The sequence below is a fragment of the Diabrotica undecimpunctata genome, chromosome 4, assembly GCF_040954645.1.
Source record: "Diabrotica undecimpunctata isolate CICGRU chromosome 4, icDiaUnde3, whole genome shotgun sequence".
NCBI lineage: Eukaryota > Metazoa > Arthropoda > Insecta > Coleoptera > Chrysomelidae > Diabrotica > Diabrotica undecimpunctata.
In genome coordinates, this window is record NC_092806.1 from 22,506,529 (window position 1) to 22,526,116 (window position 19,588).

Genomic DNA, 19,588 nt, shown 5'->3' on the forward strand with positions numbered 1-19,588 from the left:
TCACGGTACTTATCACTGAGAGTGAGCAAGATTACAAACTCAGCTGGATAAAATCATAAAGGAAGGTATGATATCAGTTAAACCTTAATGAAAGGTAAACCAAAAGAAGGAAAAACAAAAAAAATGATTATTTACAAAATTAACCCCACCCGCAATAAACATATCGATTAATTATAGAGTAGGCAGAATGATTCGTATATCTTGGCTGCTTAATCAAACAGATTCAACATTAATCCAGATCAAGAGATAAAAAAGGCCAGAAACGCTTTCTTAAGAATGCAACCGTTCTTTGTAAATGGTTTTAAACTTGTTATGTATATAGCATTCTACCATATGGCATAGAAGCAAGGATATTCAAGATCAGGGCAATGCTACAACTAAATGACTAACTACATTTCGTTTAATAGAAGGTGAGATTTTTATTTCTTTTTATTAAATAATTATTTAATGAAAAGAAATAAAAATTAAATAATTAATTAAATTAATTATTAAATAATCATTAATTATTCTCTATTAGAAATTGATCTCATTTACATACTGTTTTCACTTATTTTTAACATTATTAGCTAGTCAGTGATAATATCGCACCTTGAAAACCATATGGCAATATCTGCAATTTTTTCGTAAAATGACCTGTTAATGCAGTCTAATAGAAAAAAAAATCTATTTTTTAATGCTATTTAGCAGCATCTGCAAGGAATTTTAAATTGGGGACCAGAAAGATACGTCCTTATGGCTTTTGTAAAAGATCTATTCATCTTTTTATACCATCAGGCATTATCTGCAGTTGTTGCTCTATGGTTCTAAAATAGGAACAAAAACTCAGATCCATCTGGCAATATCAGTACTTAATACCAAATGGTTTTTCAAGCCTGGCAAAAATGTAACATTGCCTGGAACTACTTTTATCTATTGTGTTGTGAGTAAACAATCGTTTTTAATTTAGTTAAACGTAACATCCTATAGTAGCAGCTTGCCTAGTACTTTACGAGTACTTTTGGCACATGCATTTGTCATCCCCTATGAGAAGGTAACAATTTTTTTCCATTTATGCCACTGAGGAGCACGGGCGTCTCTCGCTCAATTACGTGAGGAGATGGAGTTTACACACCTTCTTTTTGTATTGCATTTTATGCGCTCCCTCTAATATAACGTTCTTTAAATCAAAATTGTTATTACCTTCGCTTAATATTTTTCTTGCAGTATGACTCAGTGGAAACGAAGAATATTACGGTTGATTTAATAACTACTATACTTGAGGAAACGAGAGGAAATGAGAGCACCAACACGGTTATTAAATCATACAACATTGGTGATCAAAATGAAATATCTGTTTATAACGATCCAAGTGATATTCAACCGTCATCAAAATCAAGTGATAATGAGGAAATATGCTCATCCGAGTCATTATTTGAAGAACTCAGTGATGACGATCGTACCTGGCACCCTCAAACCAAATCGAATTCACCTTCGGATGACAACACAGAAGAGGAAATTTGTCCAAGACTGAATAGTGTTACTGATTCTAATACTCTTAAAAATAAAGGTGTTGTGGAGATAAGCCCTCAAAAGAAAAGTAGAAAGTGGAAATGTCAACCGGATGAATGGGCAAAAATAAAAGAAATAAATTACGCAATTCAGGAATGGATTATGTTAATGGCAAAACTATGGAATGGAAAAACTAATGTGAAATATAGAAGAGTAAATCCAGACAGTAATCGTGAAGCAAACTATGTCTATTTCTTCGAAGTGGAAGGCAAGAAACAGAGTGTGTAAGCACAATTTTATTGCAACACTGGGAATAAGCGACAAGACTGTAACAAATATACAACGTCGTACTGTAGATGGGTTTATCATAAAAGACAAGCGAACAAGACAAGAGGAACTCACAAGAATGGAAAAAAAAGTCGTGAAACAAAACATAATGAGTTACATCGAATCCATTCCTGGAGTGGCATCTCACTACTTAAGAAAACAAACTACCAGAGAATTCGTCAGTGGTGACAAAACTCTGGCTGATATTCATCGCGATTACATAAAATTTTGCGAAGAAAAAGGTTCGGTGTTCGGAAATTACGCTACGTTTAGGACCATATTTAACACGGAATCTAATATAAGTTTCTTTAAGCCCAAAAAAGACCTCTGCTCGATATGTGAAAGTTACAACAATTCATTAGATAAAACTACATTAGAAGCAGCCTATAATACTCACCGTCAAGAAGTGGAACTTAGTAGAAAAGAAAAAGAAAATGACTCAAAATCTGCAAAATCCAATACTTGCATTACTGCTTGTTTTGACTTACAAGCCGTATTACCGACACCTTCAGGCGATGTCTCCTTATTTAATTGCAAAAGGAGATTATCAACATTTAATTTCACAATTTTTGACCTGACCACAAATGCAGGACACTGCTACCTTTGGTTCGAGGGAATTGCTAATCGTGGTCCAAACGAAATAGCCTCATGCCTGTTACAATTTCTGAGCCAGAAAACAGGAAATAATATTATATTCAGATAACTGCAGTGGGCAAAATAAGAATAAGTATATTGTCTGTCTTTATCTCTATGCAGTACAGAAATTGAACATACCTAAAATTACCCACAAATTTTTGATAACAGGTCACTCCCAAAATGAGGGAGATAACATGTATTCTTTGATTGAGAAACAAAAAAAAGGGCATTAAAAGGAGGACCAATTTATGTGCCTTCGCAATGGGTCACACTAGTTCAAACAGCGAAAAAAACAGGTGAACCTTACAAAACTAATGAAATGTCTACATCGGATATATTGGACTTTAAAAAATTATGTAAGGAAATGGGGAACAATTATAATATTGACGAAGAAGGAAATCGGTTCGTCTGGAATGAGATTAAAATAATCAAGGTGGAGAAGACACTTGAAAATAAGTTTCAGGTTAAGACAAGCCACAATGATACAGAGTTCAGAACCATTAATATAAGGCGAAAACAACGAGGGTTGGTGGCTAATATCGAACTAAGTAAAGCATATTCACATCCACCAGGAATATCCAATCTAAAAAAACAAGATCTGCTCTCACTGTGTAAGGCTAATGTTATTCAAGAGCACTACCATAGGTTTTATGAAGATTTGTATGTGAACAATGGAACAGTAGAAACCGAACAAAAACAGAATACAATATGCATGATTTTGATTAAGTGTTAAAACCAAAAAATTGTAATAAATAAGTACAATCTTAAATAAAAAAACTTTTATTTGATATGAATTTTTATCATCATTTAGCATCATTTTCCAAAATTGATATATATTTTAAAACCATATGGCCGTATGTGCTAAAATACCTATTTGCTGAAATAAATTTCACATACTCCTTACTGCATATAAAAATATGCAAAATTAAAAACAATTATGCTAAATACCAGGTTTGTAGCTTAATTTTTGGAATAACAGTAAATAATATTAAGTATAAAAAAAATTGAAAAGCTCATAACTCAACATTATGATTTTTGCAGTTACTGCCTTATGGTTTTCAAGTTGCGATGTGTTCATGAATGAAATATAATTTGTATTAAAAAATTAGCTGGACAGTATTTCACACTTGAAATTCTTTTATCTAACAATAAAACACTGAAAACTTTTGTTTTTAACACTTCCACAAAATTTATTTTAAATTATTACCACTACAGCTCTGTCGGCCAGAGTGGCTTTCTCAAGTGATCTAATTTTGGTATGTGTTTACATTTTATAGTCTTTTACTGAATAGCTTAACGCCTTTATTTTGAATGTAAATAATTTAAAATTCTTATTATTGAAAGTCCTTTTATGTTCTGCTATACGTTTGATAAAAGTTCTACCAGTTTGACCGCTGTAAGTTTTTGATCAGTCGCCACATTTAAGTTTATATGCACCGCGGTGTAATTGCTTTTTCTTTTGGCTCTTGTTGTTTTTAATATATTTGCCTAAGTTGTTGTTTGTTCTAAAAGCTGGTGTTACAAACAACAGCAGATATTACAGGCAGATCAGACAGAAGATGGCCGACCGTGATCTTTTACGCCCTACTCAATGTGACAGGCATTACCGCATTTGTAATTTACAAACAAAATAGTATTGTACCTACAAACAAAATAGGAAAACAAAATATAGCTACAAAATTTGTAGTAAACTCCTCTGTCTCAAACATCTCTACCTCTATTTGTAGTCAATGCTTTGAGGGGAAACTAAACTGGACTTTTGTAATTTGAATAATTTTTTTTATTTGTATAAGATTTACTTGCGTTTGTTGTATGTTTAATTTTTATTAACGATTAAGAAATTCCTTTTTTGAGTTTTAGGATTAAACATTTTTGTAAACTATTACATCTAAGCCCTTTATTAAGTATTATTATTTGAAAAATGTGTGTTTATAAGATTAAATAAAGCGATATGTCTCTATCGGTTCAACAGACCGAGGTCACCAGTAATATGTAAATTTCTTACGTCACCGCTGGAGGGTTAAGAATGTATTACATTAAAATTGTTTACAAAGTACAATAAGTTGCATAATCATACAACCTGTTATTAAATTTAACTAAAAATACGTCATTATAGGCAAAACTAAGATGATTGCTCCCTTTGCATTCTAACCCACCCCAGATAAGTCTCAAATCTCTATTTACTCTGGTTTGTTTTTGTGTTGTGTAAGTTAATTGTCACAATATTATGGGCTAAAGTCAGGAGCTGTATGGGCTGTTGCCATTTTCAGAACCTTCGCTAGAAGAGGGAATCTAAAGAAGAAGATCTAAGCATCTGTTATTTGTGACCTCGGAACATTTCCAATGTTGTAAAGTGTAATGTGCACATAGTTATTTATTATTATATCAAATGTTGAATGGTTAATACATATTAAAATACTTCTTTTATATTTTAGGTCAATGGGTAAACCTATATATCCATGCTAAAAAGCAATTAGGTTATACGACATCTACAGTATTACCAAGAAGTTCACTTTGGGAAAGTATTACAATAGAGAATTTACGATTAACTAATTTCGTATCATACTTCATTCCTACCTGCATAATTTCGTACTCGATATACTTTGGACTCGGAGGATTTTTACATGTATGTATAAATATTATTATTTGGTACAAAAATGACATATACTTTTAAATATAAATGAATTAAACAACAAAGTACTTAACAAAAATCTATAGAAAAAGATACGTAAACGTTTTTACATATTTGTTGATCTTTTCTTACAGTTTTGGATAATTTATTTGCATCGCATATATACAGTTGAGTCCATGGTTCTTTACCCGTGCGTCATCATTTAAATTTAAAGCATAGGAAATAAGTCGGAAATTTACTCAACGCAACAGCAAGTGACAGAAAGTGGCTACTGCGCCGATCACGGATTATATTATGTTCACGTATCAATTCCTCTACAATATATATAGATTTTCTTGTCAATTCATATTGGCCAATTGTAACAATTCTGGTTTTAACTAATGTTTAATAACATTAACATTGTATTTCTTCAACCAATCTATAATGCCTTATTTTATCCATTTAGCGAAAGGTTGTTAATTCATGATTTCACTTTGGTAGGGTGCATTGTCTATGACGATCAAAGATGGGTGTTCTACATTGGGAAATAATTGTGTACTTATCCATTTAGTAAATATTGTATTACTCATATCACCGTAATAATCTTCAGTCAAGGATTTGGAACAAAATAATAAACTGGCGTCTGAAATAAAACGTTTTGCTGGACCAGCATCATCATCATCATCATCTTGGTGCTACAGCCCTTAGAGGGCCTCGACCTTCTCAAGCTTTCTACGCCATTCTATTCTGTCCCTCGCTTGCATATTCCAGTTGCCGACTCCGCATCTTATGTTATCCCGTCCATCCACCTCAGCTTTGGTCTACCCCGTCTTCTCATTCCCACGGGTTGCGCTGTTAGACCAGCACGAACCACAATAAATCTTTTCATCATAACCACCTGGTTTACGTACACTTCTGCTGTTGTCATTCTGTCACGATCATTTTATTTCTTTTAAAAAAATCCACGTTTCGTCTAAACCTACAACTTCTGGTGGATATATACTATTGCTGTTTTCCATCTATTTACGCAAAAAACACGCTCGTTGTGCTGCAATACGAGTTGTTTTAATTAAAGCTCTTTAATGATCATCTTTTTTAAATTAAAAGCCCAAATTTTTTAATATTCTACTCAAGGATGTTTTACTTGTAAAAACAATTTCTTTAGCCTGCAGCTAATTAACTTAACTCATCAGGGGTTACATGTTTCTCTAAAAAGTTGATTATTTTAATAAATTACTATAACGTGTTAAGTCCTACTCGTAATTCTCAACAAAAAGTTGGTTTGCTTACTATCCTGTTACGTATTATATAGGTACTGTATTTCGAATTGCCATTTTTTTGCCCTTAGGTAAATCAGTAGTTTTCGTTTTGATACGAGGTGTGCTTTTTCCCGGAGAAGATAAAGCAGACTTTTTTTCTTTCCTGAGCCTAATTCTGGATCCTGAATGGCTAGTAATCAACCTACTGTGTCAGGGAACAGTTTTTCTGATATCAACCAATAGTTCGATGCTACATTGTCGACTTAGTCTCAGTGGCGGCCTAAGGCTAAAACGTGCCCTAGGCAACATTGCAATTCCGGTCGTATTTTTCAGTCATGACACATACTTTGCGTTTGGTACTGTACTTTGGTTTCAAAGTATATAGTATGCAGTCTATTTAATTATCAGATTCCAAGCAACAATTGGAATGGTTAAATAAATTCTCAGAATTTAGGCTGTAAAATTTAATTTAACATTGTTTCCATGTTCTGACAAATTTTTGTGTACATTTTTCCAATCATTCGTCCTTTTTGTTATTAGCGTTGTTTGCTTGGAAAATAATTTACAGATCTAATAGTACAGTAAGTTTTTGAATTCAGTATACTTAAACCAATCTCATTTAACTTTTTTCCCGCTATTCGTTGTTTAGAAGAAGGAGGCAATAGTTAATTTTCTTGTTATTTGTTTTGAACCTTCGCTGCATCGATTAAAAGATGATTCCAAAGATTCATTTAATGATTTTAGTGGATTTTTTATATAATACTCTCGCATGGCGTCTGTTAAGTATCTGACCATAATACAGTCGTTTACAAAACTCTTAGTTTCGTCATTATTTGAGATGATTTTAAATTTATATTTTCTTCTTTATTTCTCATCTTTAAAATCGGATTTGCTTCGTTTTTACTGTTGGTCTTTTTCCAGAATAATTTCGGACACAAATGATGTTTATGGAGATTAAACAAGAGAAACTTGTGAAAATGATGACGACTGTTCTCAGTCTCCAGTTAATAAATTTTCCAACGTTCTTTTCCCACTTTTTGGGAAAAATTTGTTTTGCCACTTTATCTCGATCTGCTTTTTGTTTTTTTTTTTCACATAAACCCACTTAAATATTTCTGGGAACTCATTTTAAAGACTCCGTACTAAAAACAAAGAAGAAAATGAGGTTGAATTAAATTTATTTACTCAATATCACAATCGCAATTCATGGTATTTTGTATTATATATTATTCTAATTAAATAATATAATACTTTTATAAACACTTACATTTTTTTTTAATAATTCGAAGATATTAATTAATCCAATAAATTTTTTTTACGAGCAGCAGCTTTTCTAGCCTTTTGGTGAACTTGCGGTAGCCATGGCGGTTTTTAGCTAGGTGTCTTTGGTTTTTTCGTAGGATTGCCTTTATTTGATTTCTTCGCTTTGGTTGGTGTTTAATCTTTGGCCTCTGCGAAAGTCGGAATTATGGATGAAGATGACGCAGTTTTAGGAGCTGACTTTTTTAACTTTCTTCGCCTTGGCCGGCTTTTTCTCTGTCTTTGATGCTGCTTCTTTAGCCTTAGTCCCTTTCTTTTTACAGATTTTGCCTTTTCACTGATAGCAGAATGCAGATGGCAGGTTTTTCGGTTTAGTTGTTCCTTTAGCTTTCATTTTTCTCCTGAACTAGGCTTTCCTAGTTTACACCAACGATCCAGTAACAACTGCAGCTTTTAAAATATTTTTGATGAACGGTGCACTTTTTCCGCATTAACTTTGTAATTTGCAGCTTTACATTTCTTGATAGCTTGAAGATAAGAACCACCTCTTTTTGAATTTTTTGCCTTGTTTTTATGTTTGGATGGTGAAGGTGTTTGTGGCTTTCTAGATTACGACGTAACTGAAGTGGCTGATGATTGGTTTTCTATATTAAGGAATTTCACAAAGTATTAACTATGAATCCAAAACAATCTATTTGTCTTATAATCAAGTCTACGACTTAAGTGTTAATTGCACAATTTTCAATCAAAACTGACATAAAATACAATATGTAACATAAGCACGGAAAAGCTCGTCCATACTTGTAGACTTTATCAAACAACGATTCGGCATAATTAATTATAGAAATTAAAAACCTAATTTTCGGGCCCCAAAAATAACGGGCCCTAGGCACGTGCCTAGGTTGCCTAGGCCTTAGTCAGCCGCTGTATAGTCTTGAATGACTTCATTGAGATGTCACCGTGCAGAAGTTTACCTATCTGATTGCGCATCTTTTCCTTAGAAATATGGTTTATGCGCATTTCTGGTTTCCTCAGTTTGATCAATGATGTGTCATCTACTGCACAATTCGCGCGATGTAGAGTAGTAATGTCATTTTCACTCATAGCCTCGATGTTTTGGCCTTTTTGCATATCGAATTCTATGGACTGAACCTTTCCTCAGACTATATTCAAAACACGGCACTTGTATAGTCCGAAGTGCATACTAATATTATTACACAATGTTTCACAGTTTTTAGCATCTGATCTAGGTGGTTTCGAGTGAAAGCCATTAGTTTCAAATCATTAATATACAACAGGTGATTATGCTTCGCCACTACAATACTGTTGTTTTTAATGCTAAAACCTGAGTCAGAAGAGTGCAACAGCTGGGATAGATACTGGGAGCTAGCATCGCTAGAGAGCCAAAAATTTAGGCTTTCAATCTGTCATTATAATTATGTCTTAAAAGATTATTATATTATCAGTGACTTTATACTTTCTTAATATATCTACAAGCCATTCTTGTGGCACTTAATTAAAGGCTTTCTTGTAGTCAATAAAGGTAGTGAAGTTATTCCCTGATTGAGAAATGATGAAATTTTCTGCGGATTAGCAATAAAATGATTAATTAGTGTTGATTAACACTTATGAGCGCTCCTTATATTCTTTATTATTATTCAGTTATTCCTCAAGTGACTATACCTCTTTTTCCATAAACCTTACCTTGAAGTATGGTCCGAAGTAGGTCGTATTGTTGTCCATTACACATTATATAGCCACGTTATTCCAGTTTGCGACGTTTTATGAATAAGACTAATATAGGAAGTGTATCTATAAAGTAGGTCTATATCTGCCATGAACTCACATGAGTATCTGTCCGCTATCATTTATGTTATTATATACGAGATAACATTTGTATATATTGTTTAATGCTTTTTAACTGACTATTGTTTTTGTTTTGATTTTTAATTGTATATTTATGAATGCGTATAAACGAGCGCCAGTAGGACAAAGACCTCATATTTTGCATAATTAAGTAACGACTGTCACACTAATGAGATATAATAATTAGAAACTTTTTAAAATATTTCAAAATCAAGTTGTTTTTCTTAAATTTTTGTTATTTGCTTATAAAATATTGCAATCTGTTTGACAATTTGTGTTGATAATTAGAAATACTGACAAATAGTATAGTATTTAAGATTAGGCATTTAAATTTTTATCGAGAAATTTTCCTATTGTTTTCTTCTTTGTCTTCTTCTTCACTTCAGGGATGTTCACTCTTTCATCTTCACAAGTGTATTATGATAATATTTTTCGAGATCTCCTTACGTGTATTTTACCTTCTAAATGGTAAAAGAATATTTTTTGGGACAATCTTTCGTTTCCATCCCGTAAATATGTTGGGTCCATTTATCTTTAGATTCAGGTGTCTTATGGTTTGTAGCGTATATGCTTTGCTTATTACCTATATCTTCATTTTTTATAGGATCTCTTTTTTTGGAGTCTTTAACTCTTCTTTAAGCCTGCCTGTATTCTGTTTTTGCATTTTATTATTTTTCTCTTTGCTTTTCTCTATGCAGAAAGGAAGACGATACGGAATGGTAAACTAAGAAATAAAAATACTTTGTTACACAGAAGACGCAATATTGATAGCCCAAGATGAAGATAGTCGGCAAAGACTGATCCACAGATTTAACATAAGAGCAAAAAAATATAATATGACAATTTCATCTCAGAAAACTAAAACAAAACAATACAGAAATTGATGGCATCAGTATTGAATAAGTAATGGAGATAAAATACCTGAGAATTACACTGTCTAGCTATGGATACCTGGACAAAGAAGTGAGAAATCAAGTACAAAAAGCAAATACGCTGGCAGAATGCCTTAATAACACTATATGGCGAAATAGACACATTAACACTGAGATGAAGTCAAGAATATATATAGCCAGTGTAAGACCAATAATGACATATGCCTCAGAAAGAAGACCTGACACAGCCACAAAGCAAAGGCTACTGGAAATGGCAGAGATGAGATTACTAAGAAGAATTACAGGAAATACGACGAGAGATCGAAAGAGAAGTGAAGACATTAGAAGAAAATGTAACGTACTGGGTATATCAGAATGGACATAAAATAGAAAAAAATAATGAAAGAACCACATATGCAGAATGGAAAAGACCCTGTAGTTAAAATACCAAGAGATAAGTCATCAATCGGCAGAAGTATCGGATAACTGCGAAAAAGATGAAGGGACAACCTTAGATAGAGGTATTAATCCGCCAATGGACAAACAGCATTGCTTATAAAAAAATGAAGAAGCTTTTCTCGCTGAATAGTCTTATAATAAATATATTGTCAAGGCATAATTTGGTTTCCGGAATTCAGATTGTTCATTACTGTAGTAAACCATGTGATATTCTATTTTATCTTTTATTATTGCAGATTTTTTGCACTTGAAGAAATTACACTAATCTCCTCCCCATAGTTATTAGTCTCTCTCGTCTCCATTTTAAATATGTACAACAACTTCCAGTCACTTGGAAAGTCTTCTATTTTTGGTTGATTAAAAAATAGTCGAATAAATGATACGTCCCTTTTACTTTCATATTTCAACCATTTTTATAGTTCCTGGTTCGGGTGCTTTGTTGTTTTTGGCTTTTTTAAATACTTTTTTAATATCTTCTTTTGCGATCTCAGCTTAGCCACTCATTTTTGGATACTTTGTTTGGATACAGATATTTATTTTTGTATCATTTGGAGCCACGCTTACAATTATGAGTTTTGCCCCTTCTTCTTCTTCTTTCTCTTTATAAGCAATTCTGCTTGTTCGTTGGTGGATTAATACCGCTATGGAAGGTTGTCGCTCCATCTTTTGCGTGGTCGTCCGATACTTCTTTTGCCTATTGGTGACTTATCTCTTGCTATGTTGACGATACGGGTCTCCTCCATTCTGCCTATGTTGTTATTCCATCCTTTTTTTTCTATTTTGTGTCTATTCATTTATATACACTTTATGTTACATTTTCTTCTAATGTCTTCACTTCTCTTTCGATCTTCGTACTTCCTGTAATTCTTATCAGTACTCTTCTTTCTGAGGAATATGTCATTATTGGTCCTAAACTGGCTTTATAATTTTTTGACTTCATCTCAGTGTTTATGTGTCTGTTTCGCCATATAGTGTTATTAAGGCATCCTGCCAGTCTATTTACTTTTTGTACTTGATCACTCACTTCTTTGTCCAGTTCTCCATAGCTGGATGGGTATTTTATTTCCATTACTTGCTTAATACTGATACCATCAATTTCTATTTTAAATCTGGTTGGTTCTTTGCTGGCTACTATTATTTTAGTTTTCTAAGATGATATTGTCATATTAAATTCTTTTGCTCTTATGTTAAATCTGTGGACCAGTTTTTGCAGACTATCTTCTTCTTGGGCTATTAATATTGCGTCATCTGCGTAACAGAGTATTTTAATATTTTTGTTTTCCATTCTGTATCCTCTTCCTTTGTTAACGCTTTTGGTGATTTCATCCATTATTAAATTGAAGTGCATAGGGTTCAATGAGTCTCTTTGTCTTATTCCGCTGCTAATTTCTATTCTCGATTCTCTACGATTCTCTAAGTTGTCCATATACTCTGACTTCCATTTTGTTGTTTTGTTAGATGATTTCGATAGTTTTTATAATATTATGTTTTGTTTTGTGTAGTGTTTTGCCTCGAAAGGTACAATTTTGTAAGAATTGCTTAGCGAAATGTCGTTTCTATGTTTAAAGCGAACTACTGGCGATACTGCTGGTTTAAATAAATGAACTGTTTATATGAAAATTATTGATTACTATAAATGATTGGCTTGATAATATTTATCAATAATAATGCGATGCGAACTACTTAATTACAAATATAATATATTAATAAGCGAAGCGAGTATTTTGCGATCTAGCGAATTCAGCTTACGTGATTTGCGACCGACTTTGGTAATAGCTTCTTCTCAACTGACTCTGATAACATCCAAATTATATAGGCAGGTAGCAGTGGTTACTTTAATTACTCTTACTTGGAGTAAGAGTACTTTAACGGTACTCTTACCCCAAGAAGTACCGTTAAATATCTTCCTTTATTCCTTTTAATAATTGCAATATCGGCATGGTTGAAAATTTATATCGAGTGAAATGGAATTTCACCACACATAATAGTAGAGAACGTTATTTCATAGATAGTTTTTTTGTGCAATAAAAGATTAAAAAATTTTAGCATTGAAATTTTATGATAAAAATTTAAATAGTGAAAAATATTGCCACCTTTTAGAAGCAGACATATGACCGGCGTTACATACTTTAAGAAATGGAGAGGCGGCTTCATTTATTTATTTATTTAGCGTATGGCTCAATACATCGAGTAAATACAGTAATAATTGTAAAAAAACGTAGATACATAATTCAAAAATACAAACATAATATTATATAAAAACAAACATAGACAAAATACAGATAAAATACAAGATAATACAAACATATAAGGTTATATCTTTAAGTCAAGTTGAGCTATCCATTCAAGGCTTGCAGGCGTAGTTTTGAAAAAGTCTTTTGGGTCCCCTGGATATGCCTTCAATTCACATGTCTCCACGATGTGTTGGATGGTTTGATCTGGAGCTCCACAGTCGCAGCTGGAGGTAGGCTGTTTTCCCCATTTATGTAGGTTGTGTGCGCATACTGCATGTCCCGTTCTAATTCGGTTTAGGCTCTTCCATATGTTTCGTGGCTGGTCGAAGCCATCAGACTTTTGGACTGGGTCAATAAGGTTGGATACTTCAGGTGGGGCTTCCACAGCGTGCGCCATCTGGAGGTAACATTGAAATCATCTGCTGTTAGCTGTTGGGCTGTTCTTATGGGTGGTTTTCTGGATGGGAGTCGGTTTGCTGCTAAACTCGGGATGTCTTCAGGGATTGGTAGTTGCAAGTTGCTATTTACTTTCGAATACTCCGTTATCAAGGCCTTTTGTCTTCGTAGAATAGGCGGAGGAATATGGCTAAGGATCAGAAGCCAATATAGTAGAGTAGTCTTGATGAAGTCTTAAAGGCGGCTTCAGCTTATTATCAACAAGATGGAGCACCTCCTCATAATTCTGGGTCTGTTACTTAGCATCTCAACGATATGTTTCATAATAGATGAAATGTCACGCACGGCCCGTTTCGTTGGCCAGTTCGCACTCCTGATTTCGCTCCGTTAGATCTTGGCATTTAAGGTTATATTAAAAATCAGGTATTTTCCAAACCTGCTACGACAGATGACACAAGAAAATGATGATGCAGATAGTCTTACTTGCTTTTAATTCTCTAACACCCGATGATATTTTCATATATTTAGAACCAAATTCTAATAAAAAAATGAATCGTATTGAGACCTAAATTTGAAATGTGTATATTTATATTATAGTAGTTGATTTATATAACGTTTATATCTATCAGAAGTATTATATTAACTATTCAGATACTTTTTTAAGTAAAAAACTTAATAGTTACTAAGAATTTGTATTCTATGAAGGTCTTATTTGTTGCATACATAAAATGTTTAAAACATTTGCAATCTATTTTTGATTTTTGATTTCTGTAACCCTCAAGTCAGAGATAATGAATTGGTTATCAATGTCAGTAACACATTAGGCAACTGCTGGTGATTTATAAGCATTTCTAAATTGGGTAAATCTTGCTAAAATAGTAATTTTTATAACGATTTTAAAAACGTTCTTCAAAAAAACAGATAATTTGTTATTAATATTGTTAAATATTATTAACACATTAGGCAATTCCCTAACGTATTATCGATAAGAAATAAACTAATAAACAATTTGTTCGAAATTTTATCAACAAATAAAATTCATTCATTTAATTAGCTTTATTCCGATTTACTGTTAATATACTTTTAATATCATCAAACATAAACTTTGAAATTAGTTTTTTAAATAAAAATAACCGTTCTGATATTTTGTTACCTACCAGTATAATAAACTACGAGTGTACCAGTTAATTTAAATATACTAAAAATACACATATAAGTGAAGATAAGCGCATAACATAATTAAAGCTTTCAGTACCATCATTTTTTCAGCAAACGAAAAAATATTTTTTGCGTAAAGTGTACTTAAAGTAGTTTACATAACACTTTTTTGTCATCAATAAAAATATAGCATGTATAAAATAAAAAACAATTATTATGGGCTTATTTATACTCAAACATACTTAACAGTTTTAAAAAACTAGCACATATGAAACATAATAAAGCAGTTTCTTTCCATGTGAAGGCACAAATGGACATTGCACTTCTGGCATTTTTTTCTTGATTTTCCTGTACAAACAGGGTTTTTGACGCTTAAAGGTGAATGTAGCTGTGGGTGCTCTGGAAAATGTTCAATATTATCCAATTGCACCTCAGTAAAAGGTCTAATTTCAATGTTTTGGCGTTTTACAGCTAGTGCTGGACTAGATTACTTACCGCTAAAAGGTCTTTTCCGTTTCCGGAGTTGACTTTTATGAAGGCTTCACCAACTTTAATCCTAAAGTTTACAAGGTCTATTATGTCTCTTTATGGTGTTACCCTAGTATGAATATCTCGTTTTTACTGTACCAAGCCTGCTCTAATCTTACCTGCCCTACCAGGAGTTTTTAGGGCCAAGTCAATTGCATGAAAGTTTAGTCGAACAGTCCACTTTCTGCAACTCCTTTTTATTCTGTAAAATGCAATAAGAGCATCTGTTTTATCTATGCGACTTATTATACTTTTGTATAACTTCGGGTTGACTTACGTCAATGAAACATTTTGTGTTTTTTTATTTCAACGATTTTCAACATCTTCTGTACCAACCCCAACGAAGATGACATTATCACTGGCTTGTTATCTAACCATCTGCCTACTACAGCTCCATTTGAAGAGATAATTTGTTCGTTGATCCTCTCTTGTTTTTTTAAAGATCTTTTACAATGTTAGAGGTGGTTTAGACAATCTATTGCTCCTAGCAGTACCAGCAACAATTATTGTTTTTTGGTTAAGAATTTGTAAAAGATAATAGCTTGTAAAATAATTATCACAGTACAATGCATGCTTATTAGGTTTAACTTCTTTTGATAATTTTAATACGATAGATGCACCTTGTCCATATTTTAAAATAAAAAAGGTTCTATTTCTTTGGTAGCTTGGTAGATTAGAAAATTTTAAATCAATCAACTTTCACCATATAATAAATACAGTTTTACTCCCCACGGATTGGGCTTTAGTGAGATCTTTGCAATCCTGGTATGTGCTCAAGAGATAATAGATAGGACTTGCTCTGTCAGGACTATCTCTATCTGCTCTGACAGTCAAGCAGCGCTAAGGGCTTGGGAAGCGCACAAAGTCAGCTCTAAGCTAGTTTTTGAGCGCAAGAGAGCATTTGCTGATGTTACGCTGATCAATAGGGTTAACTTAGTGGACACACAGGAGTAAAATGAAACGAACGAGCTAACGCCCTGGCAAGAAAGGACTCATCCACTCTGCCTATGGGACCCGAACCTGTAATTGTAGTGCTCTTTACAGATTGGATTGGCAGATGGTCTATGGTGCCGTCTGTGGAATGCAGAGGATGCTCTATACTCTAGGAGTACTCGGCACTGGCCTTTTTTGACACTCGTAACGGCAGGAAGAGCTCAGATTTAGAGCTCCTGCTGATTATAGCCCGGAGCAGCCTGGGCCCCAAATTTGCCGAAGACTAGGGCCTATTTGCCTAGTCCGTATCACATGGGTAAGACAATGGATACATCTTAGGAAGTTTTAAGTATCTGAAGGCCTCACAAACAGTTACATGGACTATTGTGTAATAATAAAATAAACAAAATAAAATAAAAGAGTATGGTTTCGGTTTGAATGGTTCAGGAAAAAAAACAAACTTTTGTTTCATTACAGATTTTCATTACAGACCACTTTACTCGATAATTCGAACGTATATATATATATATATATATATATATCTTTGCTGTTATACAATACGCGTTAGAAGAAAAATAATGCAAAAATTAAGCTAAAGTCCGCTATCAATAGCTTGAGCACTAAAACATGTTGAATCAGTTACATTAATAAAATATTTTTAAAAATAATGACTTTTTAAGCGGTCAGTGTTCCAAAACACACAACAAATACAAAACATCTATAATACAGATCAAAAGGTTATCAAAATATACTAATGCAAATATTTGATTTGCGTGTGAATTATCATTATATATATTTATAGAGTAGAATTTGGTTGCTGTTATATAATATGGGGTCCATATGCAAACTTATATCAAAATTCTAGCACCTTTATTTTAGGAAGCTTACTAACTTTTAAATGATGAAATAAATAAGACGTATCACACAGAGCCCTACGAACAACAATAATATAAAATATGAAGTGTAAATTAAACACATATTTAACTCCTTAGGTTTACGATAGAAGTTACATATTTAAAGACAAGAAATTAGCTTATTTAAGATATGAATTAATAAGAACCACAGAGGAATAAAAGATAATATAAACAAAATAGAAGAATTTAAAAAGACAGAGAGTTGGAAGGCAGATTTATTCTTTTATATTCTTATATATTTTGAATTCGAATTTTAAACTTGCTTTGGCATCGAAAGTGGCAGGAATTTGTTATTACAAGTTATTTATATTAAATAATGATAATTCGTAAATTAACAAATATAAATCGTTCTTTCCTTAAAAAAAAACCTACAAAACGATGGTTTGGTAAAGCTTGATCCAATAGTTAGAACTAGAGATATTGCAAATAAGTGAAAAAATGACAGCATTAGGCGATTTTTCACTTTTAACTTGGCTGCATTTTGAGTAAAATTACTTTATAACAGCTCAAATTAAAAGAAAAACTTCCAGCTTCAACATTAAATCTTAATTATAATAGAAATATTATTTATAACAAAGTTAAAACCGTGAAGGTAAAAGGACAAAATGAGCCCAAGTAACTACTTTTCAAGTTCATCATATGTCAAGAACAACATAAATGTAGAAAATAGTTTCTATATGTGTTTACCGAAAGTATGGAAAATAACATAACTAATTTGAATTTGTGCATTATTTGTCAAAAAGATAAACCTAATGTTAAATTCAGCAGTACAGAAAATGGCCGAAACAATTAGAAATTTTGCAAGCATTCAAAAAGACAGTGCTTTTTAATGATTTAAATTGATTAAATTATTAGAAGATAAGTAATGAAGTAATTCCTATGAATTACTTCAAGTTATAATGGAAAGAAAAGTACAAGGCAAAAGATCAGTAGGAAGACGCCAGAACTCGTGGCTGAAGGACCTAAGGAGATGGTTCGACCGCTCATCCGCTGAAATCTTTCGCGCAGCATTTTCCAAAACTACAATTGCCATTTGGATCGCCAACCTTCGAAAGGACACGGCGCCATGAGAAGAAGAAGTAATTTTTATAAATTGTTTCCCAAGTGGATTTAATTAAAACTTTGGGAAATATTAATTTATTTACAGATCATTTATATTAAAGTAAGATCATTTATATTTTTGAAATATAATGTTTGAAAAAAATTCGTTGTATTAGTAGCTTCTTCTGAGTACTTTCAGCAAAAAAAAAAAATCGGTTGCCTGTAAAGTCGGTTTTACGGGCGAAGATTTTACGTGACAACGTCTTTTTATAATTTAATTTATATATTATATATTATTATATTATTATTTTATATATTATTTATGTTTTATATATTATATTTTTATATATTATTTTATATATTATTTATTTTATATTATATTATTGATCTTATTATTTTCTACAAAATTTATTTGAAAATTTTTTCGATATATCAATTAGTTGCGGAGATATCGATCATTGAAGTTATTGTTTGCTACCAGTATTTTATATATTTATTTTTTTCAGTTATAAAAAATTACTATTTCCAATTGTGTCTACCAAGTATGGTCACATGTATTTGCCTACATATTAAATAATAATAAGTACAGATAATGTTATGTGACGTTCACTTCTGATTATATATATTTTAATATTTTTAATTTTAAAGAATCAATTTGAAAATCAAAACACTTATTCAGATCGAAGGTTCAAATTTTTGCTAAATAAATTTGAAATTAATTAAAATTTGTAAATGTAAATGGTAAAGTTGAAAATTAAAACATTTACTAAAATTGGAATTTGAAATTCTTGCTAAACACAGTTAAATTCTAACTCCGCGCGTGGTGATTGGTCGGTTTAGTTCGTTTGTTTGGTCGCCCTGTTTTGACAGGTTAGAAGTTATAATTTGTTATTTTAAATGTTTGACTAGCAATACGCGCTGTTTCTTCTCAATCGACTGAATTACGATTGATTGCAGAGTGATTTAAACTAATAATTTACTTAACACTATCAACATTTGTCAATAGTATGACATAACCTATAAACTCAGTTTCTCAACTTTTGTGTCAATCTAACAATTAATCAATCAATCATAGTTTACGATAATGAAATATTAGTGTACAATTATTTACCTTTATTGTTGTAGTTGTTGTAAATGACGAATTTAAGCACTCCACATTTTCACTACAGACACAGCTGACGATACTTTCAACGATTTTCAACTTTAGCGATTCAACGCGCCTAATTCTCTAGTGCCGCGCGCAGCGGACCGATCATGTTTGAGTGGGAGAGAGACGCAAGGCATTCGCCGGTCCGGCGGGCCTCTCTCTCGTTCGGCGACTCACTGTAACAGACGTGAGCGGGCGTTACACTTTTTCTTAAATGACTCCGAGCCACAACCTAATTTAAGACGTTGTCACGTCAATAAATCGTTTATATTTTTGAAATATAACGTATAAAAAAAGTACGTTATATATAATAGTATCTTCTTTAAAGTACTTCAGCAATTGTTGCCTATTTGTTAAGAAAACAAATAAGGATGAAAAGACATCAAAAATGAAAGTAATGCTAGTTTAGAGAAAAAATGAATTTTTATTATTAAATAGCATCACACTTATAGACATGTG

The 19,588-nt window shown here is 32.4% G+C and overlaps 1 protein-coding gene across 1 annotated transcript in view; it reads left to right on the forward strand.

The window, feature by feature from the left end:
- Nucleotides 1-19,588, forward strand: part of LOC140439294 (uncharacterized) — a 49,874-nt gene that overhangs the window by 15,920 nt on the left and 14,366 nt on the right. The window contains exon 2 of the mRNA XM_072529116.1: nt 4,887-5,077. Within this exon, the coding sequence (XP_072385217.1) occupies nt 4,887-5,077 (191 nt within the window). The remainder of the gene's footprint in view (nt 1-4,886; nt 5,078-19,588) is intronic.